The 20,440-nt window shown below is 39.5% G+C and overlaps 1 protein-coding gene across 2 annotated transcripts in view; it reads right to left on the bottom strand.

The window, feature by feature from the left end:
- LOC149312097 (transmembrane and coiled-coil domain protein 3) overlaps positions 1-20,440 on the bottom strand; it is a 143,524-nt gene that overhangs the window by 55,269 nt on the left and 67,815 nt on the right. Inside the window, exon 1 of one of the 2 annotated variants that reach the window (XM_089523955.1) lies at positions 5,898-6,034. The exons of the other annotated variant lie outside the window; for it this stretch is intronic. Coding sequence (XP_089380081.1) covers positions 5,898-5,978 — 81 coding nt within the window. The 5' untranslated portion in view covers positions 5,979-6,034. Of the gene's footprint in view, positions 1-5,897; positions 6,035-20,440 lie in introns of those variants that run through there. 2 annotated transcript variants of the gene reach the window in all.

Below are 20,440 nucleotides of genomic sequence, written 5' to 3'. Positions count from 1 at the left end.
TCAGAAGCACATGATGCAGAGGAGCACTCATGCCTTCAATACAGATAATGTTGCCAGTAGCAGCATACCAATTGGGGTATAACTTAGGAAACCTGGAATTGGCAGAAATAAATCCTATTTAAATTAGTTTGCCATATTTATTCAATTGCTCTTTACTGCATGATGGCAGCTATTTTTAAGAGGTGCTTTAAAAAAGACGTCTGTGGGATAATAATGGGACAATTTAAAAAGCTGGATTGTTAAAGTTATCCTCTGAACCTTGCCTTTTACTTCACTGTGTACATCCGGCTCCAACATGCATGTTTATGTCCCTTCAAATCACCCTGCAACTTACAGCAACCCCATGAATTTCATAGGGTTTTCTTAAGCAAGGAATACTCTGAGATGGTTTCACCAGATTCTTTACAAGACCTGGCATTTGTTGTTGGTCTCTCAATACTGCATATATATTTCAATCTTCAAAATTCCATTTCATGGGCACAAACAAGTGGCCCATTGTGTCCATGAAAGCTCATATAATTTTGTTAGACTTGAAAGTCTCACATATTCTTATTCTGTATTCCATTTGTGTGCAGCTCAGGGGAATCAACAGGCAGACCTTTTGATTAGCAGACTGATTAAATGTGAATAGATAGGAACAGATGGATGGATGAATAGATGGGTCCATAACCCAAACTGTACTCAAAGTGCCATCATCAATGGCTGTGCTCCAAACAGGAAGGAGGTCTTGAGTACAGTGCCTCAGCAGTCTATCCTAGCACTATTACTCTTCAATTTTTTTATAAATGACTTTGATGACATTTCCAGATGACTCAAAACAGGGAGGGGTTGCTAACACATTGGAAGTTAGGAACAGAATTCAAAAGAACCTATTTAAACTAGAATATTGGGCAGAAATTAATAAAATGAAATTCAATAGAAACTTTTACATAATTCTACATTTAGTCCACGAAAACCAAATGCACATGTACAGGATGGGGGATACATGGCTCAGCAGTAGTATGTGCAAAATATACCTTGGGGTTATTGTTGAACATAAGTTGAACATAACCCAACATTATGATGCTGCAGCAAAAAAGGCAACTGCTATTTTAGTCTACATTAATAGAAGCATGGTTTCCAAGCTGAGAGAAGTAATAGTCCCACTACATTCTGCGTTGGCCAGGTCTCATTTGGAGTACTGCATTCAGTTCTGGGCACCTCATTTAAAGTTGAAGCAAGTTCAGAGAAGGGCAGTAAGAATGATTACAGGTATGAACAACAAAACATATGAGGAAAGATTGAAGGAGCTGGGCATGTTCAGCTTGGTGAAGACAAGACTGAGGAGTGACATGACTGTCCTCTTAAACTATCTCAAGGGTTAGATAGTTTAAAAATTACCACAGGGGATGTCATAGAGCAGAGAGGGCAGGCCTGTTCTCTGATGGTTTGAAGTTACAGGAGAGTAGATTTTGATTGAACATTAGAAGGAACTTCTTGACAGTAAGAACAGTTCGACAATGGAACCAACTGTGTAGAGAGATGATGGGTCTCCTTCTTTGGATGTTTTCAAGAAGATTTGAATAGCTACCTCCTGGGAATGCTTTGGCTGAAGATTTAGCATTGAACACAGATTTGGTCCGGATGGCCCACTCCCTAGGAATCATTTTGTATTAAGTGTTGTAAGGGTGGTGATGGGAAATTATCCCATGCAGAAGCCACTGTTTCGATTGCCATTTGTAGAGAAATGTCGAGTAAGGTTCATCTGCAACAGGGCAGCCATCAAAGCTTCAGCAAATGAATTTATTTATTTTAAGACATTTAATTGTGCAGAAACAATCATGCCCTCTGTATAGCAAACCCATGTAATTGAAGAGACAGTTTTCTTCTGAAGAGCAAAAAACCTCATATTCTTTATAGGGAGATTACAATTGCTTCAAGTTGTGCAGTTCATTTATTCTGAAGACTAAAAATCTATCCGAGAAGAAGAAAAGAAGAACTTGTTTCGCCTGCAGCAAAAACCAGTGATGGTAAATCTGAATATAAATAATCAAGAAAGACTTCCCTTGCTTCTTGCCTTGACTCTTAGCTCACTGGCTGAAATATGTACAACATAGCCAAACTTTGTGATGTTTGTAGTTGTTTGTAAAGCAAACACCAGATGAATGTTGGCCCAGATACAGTAAGTATGCTGCCACAATGCAGCACATGTTCAGCTATCTCAGATAGCATGGAGACTTCAACATCACTTAAACTTGGCAAAGATAGAACTACTTATTTTTCTCCAAAACTTTATTAACAGCATACATTCTCCATCACTGTTAATCATGTTCTCATTTATCCTGTGAAAGAAGCACATAGTCTTGGGTCTAAAACACACTGCAGAAATAATCCATTTTGAGACCACTTTAACTGCTCTGACACAATGCTAGGGAATTCTGCGAACTGTACTTCTGTGAGACATTTAACCTTGTCTGTCTAAGAGTTTTGGTGCCACAATAAAGTACAATTCCCAGGATTTCCTAGCACTAAGCCAGGGCAGTTAAAGCAGTCTCATTTCTGCAGTGTGGTTTGGACCTTGGTTTTATTTTTTTACTCTTCTTTGTCCTTTGTTCCTCACACTGAGGATTACCAAAGTCATGTTGCTTTTTTCTTTATTACATTGCCAAAATCAGACCTTTTTTTTTGTGCTTCCTCTGCTAAGACCTTAGTTCATGCCTTGGTCATCACTTGCTTTGATTATTGTAATCTTCTTTTGTCTGGTCTTCCATTATTGCCCCTTAGTCCTCTTGTTTCCACTCAACATTCTCCTGTTCAAGATGATCTTTTTGTGTCATTTTGATCATGTTACCCCCCTTTTAACATCTCTTCTTGCATTACCCATTCCTTCTAGGATTCAGTACAAACTTCTTGTTTTAACTTTCGAAAGCTACACAACCTAGCACCCTGCTGTCTTTCCGCCCTGATTTCTTTTTTACCAGCAGGCTCAAGATCTGCATTCTAGGAACTCTAGCCTTCTCACCCAATTTAGGGTTTGCAGTTCCTTGGCTCAGCTTCCTCTTTTTTCACTCGAAAACAATTTGCAGACTGCTCCTTCCCTCGTTGTTTTAAAATCTCAATTAAAAACTTTAATTTTGCCCTCTTTGGTTGGCCTCATAAAAGTATCTGTGTAATGTACATTTCTGAATTTATTATATTTAATAGGAGAAAGGGTGCTCTACAATACTTCCTACTGTGTAGTAACAACCTTCATATTACCAGTCTTGCATGTAAATGGCAAGTCAGACAGCACTTCAGATACTCCAAGAATTAAACACCTGGTTTGCTTTTATATTTTAGCAGGTTTAAATTTAACCTCTGCTTTTTGACTGCTTCTCTTTATTCATGCTGTATCTTTGCCCTTTGTACTTTGTACATCAAGGCTTTTAATAGTTAAATGGCAACGGCTTCATATGAACTGCAAGAAATTTTTAAAGAGCAGCTCTTGCACTTAGGTAGCATAACTCTTGCTGCAGTAAGATCAGAGACTAAAGTGTCCCAGAAACAAGTGGAATGTCTCAACTTCACTTTAAAACAGGCCTACTGGCATGTTTGTTTTGGGTTTTATCAACACTGAGAAAATAGGGATATGTGAATGTAATGCAAGGATAGAAATCATGTAGTCTTCCAGATGTTGGACTACCCCAGTGAGTCCAAGACTTTGGTCCTCTAGGTTTTTGGACTTCAAATCCCAGAAGCCATAGCCTAGTCCGAGGTCAGAAATTCTGGGAGCTGAAGTCCAAAACATCTGGAAGGCCAAAGTTTGGAAACCACTTGACTACCCCTAACCAGCAAAGCCAATGGTGAAAAATGCTGGCAGTTGCATGATTTCCACCCTGATGTATGTCATTTCCCTGAAGATGCTGTATGAGCTGAATCTGAACAAGGCTTGCCAACTTTAAGATCAAAACAGGCTGGCCTCTAAAGTTGCAAGTGCACTGCATATTTCAGCATACAAACTGTCCCACACTGTAAACTTAAAGCATTCTACAAAATACATGGAGAGTGCAAGATACTGGCCACCCATTTTAAGGTATTTGCTAAGTTACATTCTCACCAGATTGTGGGGGGCAGTGGGGAAAGATTTGTGCCCAGGGACAGAAGTTCAAACTCCTGCATCAAATCCCTGAAGAGGAAAGATAAAAGCTCTTCATAAGAGAAGCCTCTCCCTGTTGGACTAGGGGCTTTACCACAGAGGGACAATTAGAAGTATAAATGGGGATTATCCTGTGAAAATTGCACATTTACAATTAAGATTTTCACAGACATTGCAATTAAACAGCCATTATCCTTCTCAATTGTGATAAAGCTTTTCAAATGATGTCGCATTGAAAAGTGATTAAAGTGGCATTAAGCTGTGAATAACCAGGCAATAAACAGCAACAAATGGGAAAATCTCAAAAATGTTTTCTTGCTGTTTATTGCCTGGTTATTCCTAGGATAATGGCTCTTTTATCGCACTTTGTCTGACAATCTTAATTGCGATTTAGTAGTATTTGTGCAATTTTCACTGGATAAACCCCATTTAAACTTCCAATTTTCATCCGTGTGATAAGGTCCTAGGACACTGGGAGACTAGGGTTCAAATCCTGGCTAGCCACAGAAACCCACTGGGTGACCTTGGGCAAGTCACGTTCTCTTGGCAAAGGCAAACCCCTTCTGAAGAAACTTGCCATGAAAACGCTGTGCTAGGTTCACCTTAGAGTCACCATAAATTAGAAATGGCTTGAAGGCACACAATAACTGCAACATCTCCCATGCACAGCCACCTTGGACTGAAGTCCAGAAAGCGAGCAGAAAACTGGATGAAGCACAGACTCAGACAAGAATAGAGAAGCTCTCCCCATGGAGGCAGCTCTGCCTGGCCAAGGCCAACGGAAACCTGAAACTGGACAAAGCACAGAAGCAGCAAAAGCAGCACCTCTGGCTGCCAGACTGGAGCCGGTTTCGGAGGATGCGGGACAAGGATCAGCTTCTCCTCTGTCAACAACACTCAGCTGCTGCCAAAGGCACCTCCCCAAAACACCTGAGCAGGGTGACCAGGCGTCCTCCTTTTTCCTAACATGCCCTCCATTTCAATTTCCAAAATCAGGGTGTCTCAATGATGTCCTCCCCACAAAGGAGGGCAAGGCATTCAAGAAAACATGTGGGGCATGGCCAAAGAAAAGTTAAAAACACTCATCGAAGTATAAATTCATGCTTCGTAGCCATGCTGAAAAGGGAGGATATTTTGGAATTGTTCCTGAACAGACGGCTGAGATGAAGGCCATGTCCTTCTGGAAAAGGATGACATCTGGCCCCCTGTCAAAAATATACTCCATTTTGAGCATGACCAAGAAGCAGGGATTTGCATTCCTGTGAATGCCCTTTAATTTGGTTGTGTCCTACATTCTTCGGGAATGTCCTCCATTGCCAAGCATGCCCAAGAAGCATGAATTTACATTTATAGAAGGGTTTGTGAAGTCTGGTCACATTCTACATTTTTAGAATGTCCTCCTCTATTTCCATGACTTTAACATGTGTGTTTTAAGCTTTCCTTTGGCCATGTCCTCCATTTTTTTCTTGGAATGCCCCCCATTTTGAGGAGCCTTCTCCTCCTTTGCTCTGAGGACATAGAATCACAGAGTTGGAAGGGACCCCATTCTGCCATGCAGGAACTCTCAGTCAAAGCATCCCAGGCAGATAATGGCCCTCCAGCCTCTGCTTAAAGACCTCCAGGGAAGGGGACTCCCCCTCTCTCTGGTCCCCCAGCAATGGGTCCAGAAAGGGCGGGAAAAGCAGAGACTCACTCCCAGCAGGAAAGGGGGAAAGGGAAGGGAAGGGAAGGGAAGAGAAAGAGAAGAGAGGCGAGGCGAGGCGAGGCGAGGCGTGCTGCTCACCCGGGTCTTGGAGCGGCGCCGATGGCCCTCGGGGTCGGAGTAGGTCCTGTCCACCGCCAAGGCGGTGTCGCTGCCAGGCATGGCCCCTGCCTGCGCCTGCCTTGGCCCTCCGGCGCCTCCAGCCTGGGCTCCCCTTCCTCCTCTGCCTCCTGGAGCCTCCGCCAGAGGAGGGACTGCCAGGGAAGGAAGCCAGCCCCACCTTCGCCAAGGCAGAAGCCCCGAGGAGGAGGAGGAGGAGGAGGAGGGACGGCCAGACTGAGGCAGAGCAAAGTTGGAGAGCCTTCTTCAGAGAGCCCCGAGGGTTGCATCCTGTTCCTCAGTCTGCTTTGGGCCTTGGCAGGGGAGGGTTGCCCTGGACATCCTCTGAGGCTGAGAGAGTGTGACTTGCCCAGGGTCACCCCAAGTGGGATTAAATGGTCGAGCTGGGATTCAAACCCTGGTCTCCGGAGCCATAGTCCAATGCTTTGCCTCTGCTTATAAAGGAGGACAAGGCGCCTCAAAATGTAGGGCGTTAAAAAATGCGAGCCCTTACAAAAGAAAACTCAAAAACACTCATATGAATATATGTTCATTTCAGATGGTTTATTAACAGCAATATGGCACACGCTGTGTGTTTTCTGGTGAATGTGTGTCTTCCGTTGACACGCCTTGGTGGCTTGCCATACATTTGTCCCTCTGCGTTTGCTGGGGTTAGTGGATGTGGCACTATGCTTTTACCTGAGAGGACACCTCTCTAGGAATCCCTGGGTCCTCCAGCGCAATTCCATGATCAATGCCTGGCAGATGTTGCCACAGAGTTGCCCTGGAGGACCTAGAGAGGGGTTCCCTTTTCTGAACAAATACTGCCAAGAAAACCCTATGAGCCGCATCACACGAGACAAATCCCGCTCAGAATAGAAGTTCCCGAAAGTACAAAAGGTGTCATTTTTGTCCACTTTCCGCTCACTTTATTTTCATGTTATTTCTGTTTGGGAGAAACGTCATCTGAAACACCTTCCGCATTTTCTACTTTTAAATCCCGTTTCTAAGTGGGATTCATCTTATGTGATAAGGTCCTATGATAGGTTCACTTTAGGGTCACATTAAGTCGGAAACAACTTGAATGCACACGACAACAAAAACAAAAACAGATGGCCATTTGTCCAATGTGCTGAAATTAAAGAGGGAAAACCCCTTTGAACACTTGCACTGTGTCCTCAAGCAGCCCATTGCCTAACACCTTTGCTGTCCTTTTCCTCTCCAAGAAACAAATATGCTCTAGACGTGCGAATCTTGGCTGCTGCTTCTCCTAGGAAAAAAGAACTTTAAATGGATCCATCCTGTCTCTCTATTTGCAGCAAGAACTTGTTGCCAAGTAAACAAATTTCTGGAAGAGGAACAGCAAACCTGATGTTACTCAATGGGCTTCTTAGTCATGCTCAAAACGGAGGGCATTTTGCAATTCCTTCCGGACACAAGGTTGAAATGTAGGTCACATCTTGGAAAATATGTACACCTGGTCATCCTGCAAATAGAGCAGGAGGAGAGGTGGGAAGAGAGGAAGGCCACATGCCAGATGAATGGACTCTATTCATGGGTCTGAGTTTACAGGACCTAAGCAGGCCAGTGGAGGGAAGACGTCTTGGAGACATCTCATCCATAGGATCGCCAGGAGTCGAGATCGACTTGAAGGCAGTTAACAAAAAAATTGTTGAATGGGATTTTCTGTCTTGATTGGGGAAGAATTTGCTTCCCTGTCCCAGGCAGCCCAAACTGTGTTGAGCTGAACCAATTTTCATTAGGAATCCGATTAATCTTAGTGCTAAGATTTCCCAGAAAGAACTGGCTTCATTGTAAAAGCATAATGAAATTACTTATTTTAATTCCTGCTGTACATTCTAATGTACCACAGAGGCTGAAGACCTTGTTAGTGTATATGGGAAAGCTTCTTCCACAGTAAAAACCAAAAGAAAACCAAAATGTTCCAGAAAGAGTGACTTCTTCAGGACAAACAACCAACTGAGACCTTTTAGAGACAACTAAGAGGGAAACATGATATTTTTACATATTTCATAGTGCAGAAAAATTGAGGAGAGAAATTCTCTCTCTCTCTCTTTCATAATGCTAGAACTCCAAGTCACTAAATTAATTGTCAGTAGAATCAAAGTGAATAAAGGGTATAAGCCAATAAAGAATTATTAAGAGTCCCACTGAAATCCAGTTATAATAAGATTATGCAGAAGATATGTCATCACACAATGGATAACGTATGGAATGGAAATGCTGTTATGATGGCTGTTGGGCATAGTTAGATCTACATTTCTGCATCAAGGTGATAAGATCTTTTAGAGAGGACAGGGCCACTGCAGCCTCCCCTAAACTGAACTACTCCAGGTGTTGGAGTTTGCAAGTTTCTTCTTTTTTGACCAATGGCCAGGTGGGAGTTATGGTCCAAAACATCTAAAGGGTCCATTAACTGCTGTTATCTATAATGAACAGCACAGATAAATGTTATTTTTGAGAGTCTCAGACTTCCCCAGCAGCATGGGAGTAGAAAGTAGCATATCTAGTCTCTGTGTAGGGCAGCTGAATTGAACCTTAAAGATCAGAGAGAGCAGTGCATATATGGATTGCAGCGCAGGTGAAATATAAATAAATGTAGTACACCTGTTTCCTTCACACCATTCCTGAGGGCTTTCCGATAGGTATCTGGCCGGCAATTGTGGAAAAACAGGATGTTGGGACAAGATAAGATTTTGCAGATTTTGCAGGACTCATCTTTTACTTTCTATTTCATAATCATAGGAAATAGCTATTGATATAAATACTGAATTTATCCATTGCTTTAAAAAAAAGTCATCCGAGCTACTGATCACTGCCCTATTTTGACCATGAGGTACATAATCAATTTAGGCATGTAGCCACCCAGCCACCGATACCCAAAAGCTAAAGAAACATTTGCAGGATATAGCTTGTATCAGTCTCTGTTGCAGTGTACACTTCATATTTCACTCACAAATAACACCTAAATGAGCAGAATAAGATCTCTCAGGAGATCATGTTGGACATTCTGTTTTTATTATTCCTCATTCCCATCTCTAATTTCTTCCATCTCATACAAAAGACGACAGCTTTTCTATTTCTCTCAGAAATTACCAGACTGTGTGTCTCAATTATTGTTCTTGAAAGTGAATGGTATTTTTCTAGGCATAGAAATGATGCAGGGAGACTGCCCTCCTGCCTTTGTGCCTTCCTTTCCTTTTTCTTCAAAGGCTGTCTGTGCCCTGTGGGTAACTAAAGTAAAACCCTACATTTTGAAAAAAGAATCATGCAGTGATTTTTCTGAAGTCATAATGGCAGCATGACATGAACAGAATAGCAATTTCAGAACCTCTCAATAGTGAATCTTTATTGCACTTTCAAACCTGTGGAGTCCTTGGAATCAGTATGGTTTCACACAGCAACTTGGCAGATTCCAGGAAATCTAAATACTTATAAAAATAGGATATTATTTCTAATGTTAGAAAACAATAGTTGATACCTAACTCCATAAAGTGCCTTTGAATTATCTTTATTGGTGCTGTAACATGGGGTCTTACCACACATAAGAATCCAGTCTCTTATTCTCTTCCATTCCTTTATCACCCTGTTTCCTGACCCAATGAATGTAAATTGGCCAAGGGAGCATGTCTTCTTTGATTGCTAAAAATATCAACAGGAAACAGAACTAAATGTCCTTCAAAGCCTTTGCAGAACATTTTTGTGCATCTGTCCAGAACATGCACACTACATTTTTCACATTTCTATTAGAGTTTGTTGCTGTAACTGCCTTCGAGTCAATTTCAACTCATGTGCTCTAGTGCCCATTTGAATTTTGGATTTGATGTGGAAAAGAGACAAAGTCTTAGGATGCAAAAAATAGCAAATAATAAAATCATCTTTCTTTTCAACACCTGGAGACCCGGGGGCAGCTACATTGTAGAAATAATGCAGTTTGACATCACTTTAACTGCCATGGCTCCATCCTACAGAATATTGGGATTTGTAGTTTTGTGAGGCACCAGTACCCTCTGACAGAGAAGGCTAAAGACCCCGTAAAACTACAAATCCAATGATTCCACAGAATGGAGCTACAACACTTTTAAGTGGCGTCAAACCACATTTTTCTACTGTATAGAGGCACCCCCAGTCTCTTTTCCATATCACATATAGTGGGGGTTACCAGTCCTTTTTGCTTTAGTTTTGAATCCGGCCCAGGACTACAAGGACACCCAACTAGCAGTCTACATAACTAACATTAAAAAAAAAACATATAGGCATTTACTGTATTCCATTGAGACATGGAGGCTTCAGTAATGACATGGAGATGTTAAGCCATATCATGTAACTTTCTTTGTGCTTGCCACAGAACTGGTATGCCTTCACAACTCATCCCAATGCCTCCTGCCCCTAGAAGTAGTGATATTCACTACTACTTGCTATACAAAACAGAGAAGGATCACTGTGCAAATCAGAAAGGATTGGAAACTATGAGAGATTTTAAGATGAGATATAAGAGATGCACTGTTAAAATGAATTTAGTAACATCACTATATATGGGGTTATGAAGTACTAGGCATGCTCTAGATAAATTTTAACACATTTTAAAATAAATATGGAATTTTAACAAATATTGACATGTTTTTCGTTTTATCTCTAGTGTGATGATAAACAAACCAGGGGTCAGAGAAAGCTGCTGATTAACTAATGTTAATGTTATAGCAATAGTAATAGCAACAGCAATAGCAACTACAGTTCTATACCACTTATCAGTAGACTAGCACTCCCTAGTTTACAATGTGTAAGCCAATTGACCCCAACAAGTTGGGTACTAATTTTATCGACCTACGAAAAGATGGAAAGCTGAGTGGACCCTGGAGCCCTGCCTGGGATCAAAGTTACAAGCTTGTGACTGCAGTATTGGCATTGGCACTGTGCCACCATGGCTCCTTGTTCACAGTTACATCTAACATAGTTAATATTCCTTAAATAATGAAAACCTCTTGCTCACATACAGTTACTTTGAGGATCCTGAGATATGAGAATCAGGAGTTCAGAATCAGAAACAGCTGCTGAATTTATTCACTCTTTTCATCTGTGGCATATATGTGCCTAACATATCCACAAAAATGGTCTAGAAAGACTGAAGGACATTTAGCCCTGTTCCCTGTCATGCAATAAGATTGTCCAAACAAAATGCTCTTTCTAAACAGAAGCAGAAACAAATAAGTTGAACTGCACTTCTATGTTTTCAAGCTTCAAATAACAGCACCCATGAGACATATGCATACTGTATATAGAAAGATCATTGCACCTGCAAATACCCAAGGGTTTTAATTCTGGTTTTCAAAGACAGTATTCCCATAATAATTTACCATATTTATTAAAGCTTTCTGCACTGATGAAATATCTTGGACAAGGTTTAACTGTACAACATTAAACTATTAAGTAAGCTACTTGAGAGTGCTACTAGCATACCTTTGCAAGTTTTCCATATGATTATTCTAATGCCTCTTCCTGAGAAAACCATTATATTGTGACTAGGCAATATAATTCTTCTCTGTATACTGTATACTCTGTTTACTTAGAAGTACATCCTAGACCACAGGAATTTTAGGTCTAGTTCTCACAAACAGCAACTGAGATGGTAAATCTGCACATGAACCATAACACTTTTAGTCACAGGTATGAACTCACATGACAAAATGTTTCCTTATGGAGAAAAAAATAATGCGCTCAGTGTCAAAGAGAAAAATAAAGTAGCACTAGGTGTGAAGGAGAAGGAGAAGATTTTGTCTCCATTATTTGATAGAATGCTAGTTCTAATATAATATTCAGAAAGCTTTTTTTTGTAAAGGGGGTCTTCCAATCAGTTCCCAGCTGCAATCTAAGCTACAACTTGAAATCCAAGTTTTCAGCTGCAATGTGAGGTGATACCATTCTGCATGCATCTTTTGAGAAACAGGCTTTACTATAGATGCCATGAAGGAGACAGAAGTATGCATGTATTTTTTGGATTTTATCAGAAATATGCATGCATTTTGTACCACACCCAAAAACAGCTGCCAGCAAGATACACATGCCGCTTGTTAATATGTAGTTTAGGTTCCTTGTGTATGAGCTATGGGAGTTGAATAGGAAGATTGTGCTTTGTTTGTTTTACTTGGATTTCTCGATGTTTTTCACTATTACTCAACAACCAGAGTACACTGATGATACAAAACTCTTATTATTTGCAACATCTTAATCAGGAGAAGCCACACATGATTTGAACCAGTACTTGGAAGTGGTCATGCGCTGGATCAAAAACAAATATTAAATCCTAATACGTTTTAAATTCTGTGTGTGGGAGGTTCCTGGGTACAGACACTGGGAAGTTTGCCTGTTCTAGATGAGGATGCACTTTCTGAAAAACAAACAGGTCATGTCAGAGTGCTCTTGGATGCTTAATTGAATCCAGTGAAGCCCAAGTGACTTATCTGGCAAGAAAAACCTCTTAGCACCATTGGTTGGTATGCCAACTACACCCTTTCTTGGAAGGGAATAGTCTGGCCTCCATGTATTGGTTACATCATGTTCACTATATTGTGCCTTGTATGAGATTACCCTTGTTTTTGGTATAGGAGCTGTGGCTTGGCTGTACCTGGTGCTGTGGATCTCTTCCTGAAAAAGTCTAACTTTTCCAGACAATTTTCCAGTACAATGAAGAAAGTTATTTGGTTTAAATATGTATTCTATTAAAAATGATCAAAGTTTTATATGGAAATTATTTTATTGGAATATTTATAATAATGGAAGATTAATGTATACACTTTCCTTATATGTAGCAAAAAAAATGGCTACACCCGAAAGAGAACTATCTTTTTAAACCAAACATGTCTAAACAGAGATATACCTGCTGCATCAACAGTTTATCTTTATCAAAAAAGAACTTTAGTACCTTCAGTTTCACTCACTCACTCTCTGCATTACTCATCGATTCCATTTCACATTGAGGAAAACCTGATTCAGTATTTGTTGTATTGTACTAAAGGATGGATGCGAGTCAGTGGATTCAGGAACATACTACATTTTGTCTTGACAACTTGTATTTGTGACTAAGCATATGAATTTTGTTCTGCAAGGCTTTTTTTCAGCTAGTGACGTCGGCGGTTGCCCTCTTAAGGCAGCCAGTTTAAGGGAAAGGGAAAATAAAAATGTTTGTTGAAAGTAACCTATATTCATCCCTCCCTGTTTGTAGACTTGGAGTCCGCAGTCTCGCTCCTTTACGGACGGCAAGTGGAGAGGGGAAAAATGGTGAGTGCGCCTGAGGCACATGCTCCTGAGGTGCACATGCAGTGGCGCACAAGGGAGCGAACAACCACTGTAGCCAATGGGGACTCAAATATTTGCTTTTTTCCAGATTCGCAGGGGGGAGGGGAATCTGGAACAGATCTCCTGCGAATCGGGAGGGATGACTGTAATAAGTTTGCTCTCCCTTTCTTTCAGATTTACTATACTTTAGTCCAGATGACTATAGATAAAAAATGTGTGTGTGTGTGTATGTGTGTGGTGTGTGCACATATGCATGTATGTATGTGTGCATTATATAGAACGTTCTCCATTGAAAAATAAAGCATTGGAAAACTGCACCCATTTTGCATTAGTGTGGAAGCAACTGCACTTGCACTGGCTTCTATCAACTTCTGAGCCATGTGCAATGTCCTTTGTTGGCACATAAATCCCTACTCCGCTTGGGACCATGTTACCAAGTGGATCCTCTTCTCCAGTACAGACCTGTTATCATCATTGGGATCTTTTAAGGAGGCCTTAGGAAATCACCTGCCACAGCCTCCAGGTATCCATCTAGTGGCAAACCAAAAACAAACTTTCTCCATCATGGTACACATTTTATGGAATGTCTCCTGATCTCCATCCCTGTATTCAGGAGGCATCAAATATGTACTAAATATGGTGTCTGTTAAGTCTTCACCCAGACTATCATACACATAGTTAAACCAGAATATTATACACATACACATATGTGTGTAAGAGCATTTGTGTACAATATTTTGGCCTTTTCCGTGCAGTCCCATTGTTTGTCCTTGTCTGTAAAATGTACAGTGATGCTTCTCTCTCAAAGTAATTTAATCCAGTAATTTATAATGTGTTGCATGACAGATGATGATGATGATGATGATGATGATGATGATTACAATTTAGCTATTAATAGAGAAAACATTTTGGACCGTATCATTTTAAGCTTGTATTACAATTAATAGCCACTGTGCACAAAATCAAAAGACTACCCATGCTTTTCTCATTTCTCAGTACATTACAAACTTTAGGCAACATGGTATCAAAAGCAATTCTCCCCCCACCCCACAAATGCTATTTAGCCCATCATGTAAATAGCAATACAGTGCAGCAGTAATCATTGCCAAGAAATGAAAGACACAGCTCTTTTACACAGGACATAATGTTTTTCACAGGAACACTCTCAATGAATGCTGCAAGTTACTGCCAGCATTTCATAATCACCCACAATGAACTATTCCAACTGCTCAGACACACGCTTCTTTCCCCCATCACAGCTGATACAAAACTTTAGTGGTGAATGTGATACAACTACACTATACTTGCTCAGGTAGTTAGCATTGCTTAGAAAACTGTACAAAAATCTGCATTTAGATTTCCTCCATTATTAGAAAGTAAAACATTTCCTCTGTATGGAGAATAAAAGTTGAGAGGAGATTTTAAAAAGTCCATCTATCATGTTGACTAATCACCATTCTGTTCTGACATACTTTACATATTATTGATCATTTGTCACATAATAATTACACTTAAGTGGGTATAGCATTTTACAGAGCACAAGAGGAAGATCTCTGGATACATGAACATAGCAAATGTAAGCTCTCATGCGGTGGGAACCAAGGAATGTGGAAGATGTAGAGGTAGAGGTAGGAACAAACAGCGAAGCGATATGCCACTGTCTGTTGTACGTGCTTAGGCTTAATTATAGAATGTGTTACAGTAAAGCAAGAGAAGTAGAGGCCTGTGCCACAGGCTACATGAGATGTGTTTTGAGGGGATACTTAAAATAAGAGGAGGGAGAAGGTATGATACAGGTGTTCAAGAAGGCACAGCTTCAATTACATGCACTAGCACACCCCTACCTATTTTAAAGATACAGGTTGAATCTTCTTTAGTCTGAATTCCAAAATCCAAAATACTTCAGAAATCCAAACCCAGTCTCATGGGTGGCTGAGATAGTGACACCTTTGCTTTCTGATGGTTTAGTGTACATAAACTTTGTTTCATGCACAAAATTATTAAAAATACTCTATAAAATTATCTTCAGTCTATGTGTACAGGGGTATCTGAAACATAAATGAATGTTACCATATTTTTAGCCTTTAGTACTCTGTACTAATATGCAAATACAGTTCTTCTAAAATAAAAAAAAACACCAACAACCCTGAAATCCAAAACACTTCCAGTCTGAAGCACTTCAAATAAGGGATACTCAGCCTGTAACCAGTTCAACTAGTCGCTTTTGTAATCTATATTTATTACAGAATATCTCAGATTTTAATGTTATATATTTAGGAATAAAAGTATAAGCTGCTACATAAAATATAGGATTTTTAAAAAATGAATATATTTATCTTTCGGCTCAAGCCGAAAATGGGTATGATTAATATGGATATGGTCAATAAATTATGGAGCATTCAATCATGTCCACCTGCCTAACAATCATCCCTATCTGGCATGATATTTCTGCAAACTACAAGGTGTCTTGTGCACATATGGCTGATAATGGATCATCATCCCAAATCAGGGCAAATACAGTATTACTTACTCAATGTACACACATAGCACTCTGCATTTATACACACCATCTAGCTGTCCCAAAAAACACATTGAGTACAGGTCAGAGCAGGCAACTGTGATCTTTTTAGAGCCCTACACATTCAATTTACCTGGTTTGCCAATCATGTGTTTGATCTTAAAGTTTGCTGTTACTTTTACTTTACAGTCTATTATCCAGATTTTCTGGATTAGCAAACGTGCATAGTCCATTTCTATTAAGTGTTTTCTAGCAGCTTTCTCCATAGTATGGCAAATTGCAGAGTTTAAACATTACTGGAACACTGTAGCTGTGACTATGTAATCTAAACTAGTTAATAGGATGGTAATGATGCATTTAGTACTCTTGTGTAATAGCTATTAAAAAGGAATAATCAGAGAGGACAATTCAGCATGCTCCTCAATACTTAAAAGCTCTCAAATAGCTAAAGCCCACAAGGTATTCTATAGGCATTTTTCTGAATCTCATAGAAATGATGGGGGTGTGTTCAATGTCTTTAAAAAGTGTCAAGCTTCCAATCACAGTCAATTTCATGGTCCAAACATTCAATTAACCATTAAATTGAAAACAGTGGCTAGTCAACTTCAGGCTTTGCACATTTAGTTTTTAAATGAGACAAGGGCATCTTCTCTGATAATGAGCTACCAAGTCTCAGAGGTGCAAAATCCACGTCCCATTTTTTATAATTAGTGCGCCAAAAATTTATAATTAGTGAACAAAAATGTGATTTTGCCTGCATAAGTCTAAATGGACTTCACAATTCAGAGGGAAACTGTTGACATTCTACATTTCTCTATCCTGGTCAATAATCCATTTCTTACTTTCCAGTCAAGTGTATTGATTTCCCTCGAGGTGGCTTGTCTGTACTGCTTTGACGGACTGCAGAACTGTGGAAAAACACAGCAGTGCCTATTTTCTGTTACAGTGTAATAATTCAGAGGCAACTTACCTATACACATCAAAGTACAGAACTAATTTAAGATGCAATTTGCTAATAAATTGCATGTCTATCAGTATTTGTTATGTAAAACATTGCCTCTGTCCCACCTTTTTAAATGCTGTTTGCAAAACCTTTCAACATGAATTAATATATGCAAAGGAAATATCCTGGATTTCTGTTTACTAAGAACATTTGCTGTTACACCATTGGTACTGGGCATGTCTGTTGAACAGAATAATTTAGATGCTGACTGACTGTAATAATTAAATTTTGATGCTCTGGTCTTTATAAGAACATTCATTTTTTGCTTTTGCATAGAAGATATATTAAACATTTCCACATTCTACCAACATGAACTGGAGGTTACCTGAGGGGAAAAATTGCTGGCTTGTCCAACCTTTGGAAGAAATTAAGGGTTCTGTAAATATATAGTAATCTCATTCCCTAGCTAAACATTGCCATGAGCTCTTGGGAAATAAACTGCTTCAACAAAAAACAGTGATCATATAACTAATGTAATATTTTAGATTTAAAATAGTTATTATAATAGTCACATACCACAAGAATGCCCTTAAAATGATCAATGGCATTTCTAGCTAACACCTCCCGTTTTAGACTTCTGGTTTGTGAGTAAATACAATAAACTTATGTTGCAAGTTTGAGAATGTTTGTTTCTATGTTTAAAACATAGAATCAAAAGACTTTAACTCTTTGGAGCCAGAGAAAATCCACTATCTAGATATTTCCTAACAGTATGCAAGAGCAGCATCTTTCCTGGGACATAAAAGTGCATTGCTATATCATGAAAACTGAATCATACTTCTAGTAAGAACTCTCCAAAATAAATACTGAACACCTAAAATGTTCAGCTATCATTTTGTGTGTTTGTGTCTGCATGTTCTGTGCTTTCAAGTAATTTCCGACTTCAAGCAACCCTAAGATGAATCTCAGAGGTTTAGCATTGCCTTCCCCTGAGGCTGAGAGCATGTAACTTGAAGGTCATCCACTGGGTTTCATGGCTGAGCGGGAATTGAACCCTGGTCTCCAGAGTCATAGTTCAACACTCAAATCACTACTCTACACTGGCTCTCAAACCTATAATTCTATCTACTAGCATTTGCTGAAGAATGAAGTCATCACCCTGAAGATTTGTAGACTGAAAATAGATATTTTAGTAAGAGCACAAAGATACACATCCATGGATAAATCTGAAGAAATGCCAACATGGTGACATTTCACAACACTGTTGACATTGTAATCTTGCACTCGCTATTTCAGAATGTTGACTTTAGGGGATAATTATGTGCAACTGGGCATAGGATGGTACACATTAATTATTTATAGAAGAATTTTTATATAAAAAACTAACACCAATGACTGTTGCTTCCATTACTTGAAAAATAAAAATACTAACAGTATCAATATATTTGAGCCATTTTTATTGGCTGAAACATCAGACAGAACATGCTTCAAATCCTAGCACTACATTTTAATACTCTTCAGTTTTAATGTGAAATAGAAATAGTGACTGTAACATGAATTGTAAAATTAATATATATGTGACATATAGCAGGAAAACATTTTAACACAGTGATGGAACTAAACACAGAAAGTTGCATATGCCTAGGGTTGCCATAAGTGAGGACCTCCAAACCGGGGCAAATGTAGGACAAATGTAGAACAACATTTTCAAATGTAGGACACATTTTCATAAAAATGGAGGATGTGCAAAAAATTGAGTTTTTTTTTTAAAAAAATGTTAATATAAATGCATGTTTTTTAGGCATGATCAAAATGGAGGACATTTTGACATTATTCCTAGACAGATGGCAGAAATGTACTTGCCCTCAGGTTCAACTGTACTTCTCAGAAGTGTGTACTTGGGCAAGGGACTGTGGTTTTTCTTCACTGCGCATGAGTTTGTAAAAATCACAGCAAGTTACATTGGCCATGCCTTAGAGGCTTGTTGATATCAGTATCACCATCATCACCATCATCATCATCACTATAATTGGCCAAGAAAGGCAGACTTGTTAGCATTCAAAGCGCCATAAATACACAGAAAATGCACTTGCATATATTTAATAATAAAAAATAATGGAAAAAAAAAAACAAGGCAGGGGTGTATATATTTGATAATAAAAATTGTAATAAAATAAAAAACAAGCAATAATAAAAATTAATAAAATAAAATAAAAACAAGCAATAATAAAAATTAATAAAATAAAATAAAAACAAGCAATAATAAAAATTAATAAAATAAAATAAAAAAGCAATAATAAAATTTAATAAAATAAAAACAAGCAATAATAAAATTAATGAAATAAAATAAAAACAAACAATAATAAAAATTAATAAAATAAAAAGCAATAATAAAAAGCAATAATAAAAATTAAAAAATTAAATAAAATAAGTATTTTATATTTTTAAAAATAATTAAAAAACCCCAAAATACCAAGGCAGACCTAATGGCCACTGACTCAGCTTTCCTCCTCCTCCTCCTCTGCCCCAATTCTGCCCTGGCCCCTTCAAGGCACCCTTCCTACGGATCCTTCCTCCTCCTCCTCCTCTCCCCCCTCCTACTCCTCACGATGGCTGGCGCGCACGGAGGGAAGCAGGGCAGGCGTGCACACACACAGATGGAAGCGGGGCAGGCGCGCACGCTGCCACTGGCCCCTGCTGAGGCCTGGGCGGCGCGCACCGAGGAGCCCGTCCTCTTTGGCCAGCTGGCCAATGGCTGGCTGGCCAAAGCAAGGGACGAGCTCCTGTTTTGGAGCCCCGCGCGCGCGCAAACCCTCACATTGGAGGCGCGGTGGCGGCGGCACTTCTGCTGCCGAGGAGGAGGAGGAAGGCGGAGCCGGAGGAGGAGGTGGGTTGGCGCTGCCCACCGCGAAGATGACGAGGAGGAGGTGGGTTGGCGCCGCAGCAGCCGCATTAGCGGCAGCAGCAATGGCTGGAGCGGGCCCCCGAACCGGGAACAAGGCACAGGTGGGGGCCCGGACCAGGACCGGGAGGCCCCCCCCCGAAACCGTGATTGGCACGGGGGCCGCCGGGTTATGGCAACCCTACATATGCCTCAAGAATGCTTGCAGACATCCTTTCTTGTTTATGTGGATCACTGCAATCAAAATAACTTTTTCTTAGATGTTGCCCAATAACTATTTTAAAAAGTACATGACACAAATTAGCTATCATCAGTTGTCAGTACAACTATAATACAATATTAGATTACAGAAAATGCAGTACTGAAGAAAAAATATAAGTGAAGAAATATGTTGTGAGTTGCTGTTGAAATCACTTTCTTGTCAGTTTAATCATTAGGAAATATGAACATTCAACAGATTATTGCAGAGAAATTTGAATTATATTCTTACATTTCTGTGTCAGAACATTTATATATAACTTAAAACAGGGCTCGGATCAGGCAGAACTAATTTTCAAGTAACGATTGTGGATTTCAATTTTGAATTTCACCAATATTCTGTATTTCTATAACTCACAATGCCACTGTATATCTATAACCAATGAATAGATGCATACACATGTTAGATCTATAAATAAATTTTAAGCACTATTTACTCTTTTTTATTCTCCTCTCTCTTCCTCCAGTGTCAAATAGTTGCAAATAGTTATAATAAATACATTACATGAAATTGTGGCTGCTTCACTATTTTGATGTTTACAGATTTTGCTGTTTACAGACTAGCTTCGGCTGGCCTGACTGTAATTACA

The sequence above is a fragment of the Sceloporus occidentalis genome, unplaced genomic scaffold, assembly GCF_023333645.1.
Source record: "Sceloporus occidentalis isolate IW3139 unplaced genomic scaffold, rSceOcc1.0.p SCAF_5, whole genome shotgun sequence".
Taxonomy (NCBI): Eukaryota; Metazoa; Chordata; class Lepidosauria; order Squamata; family Phrynosomatidae; genus Sceloporus; species Sceloporus occidentalis.
The sequence above is the reverse complement of the archived record's forward strand: the minus strand, read 5'-3'. Positions and strand labels throughout refer to the sequence as shown.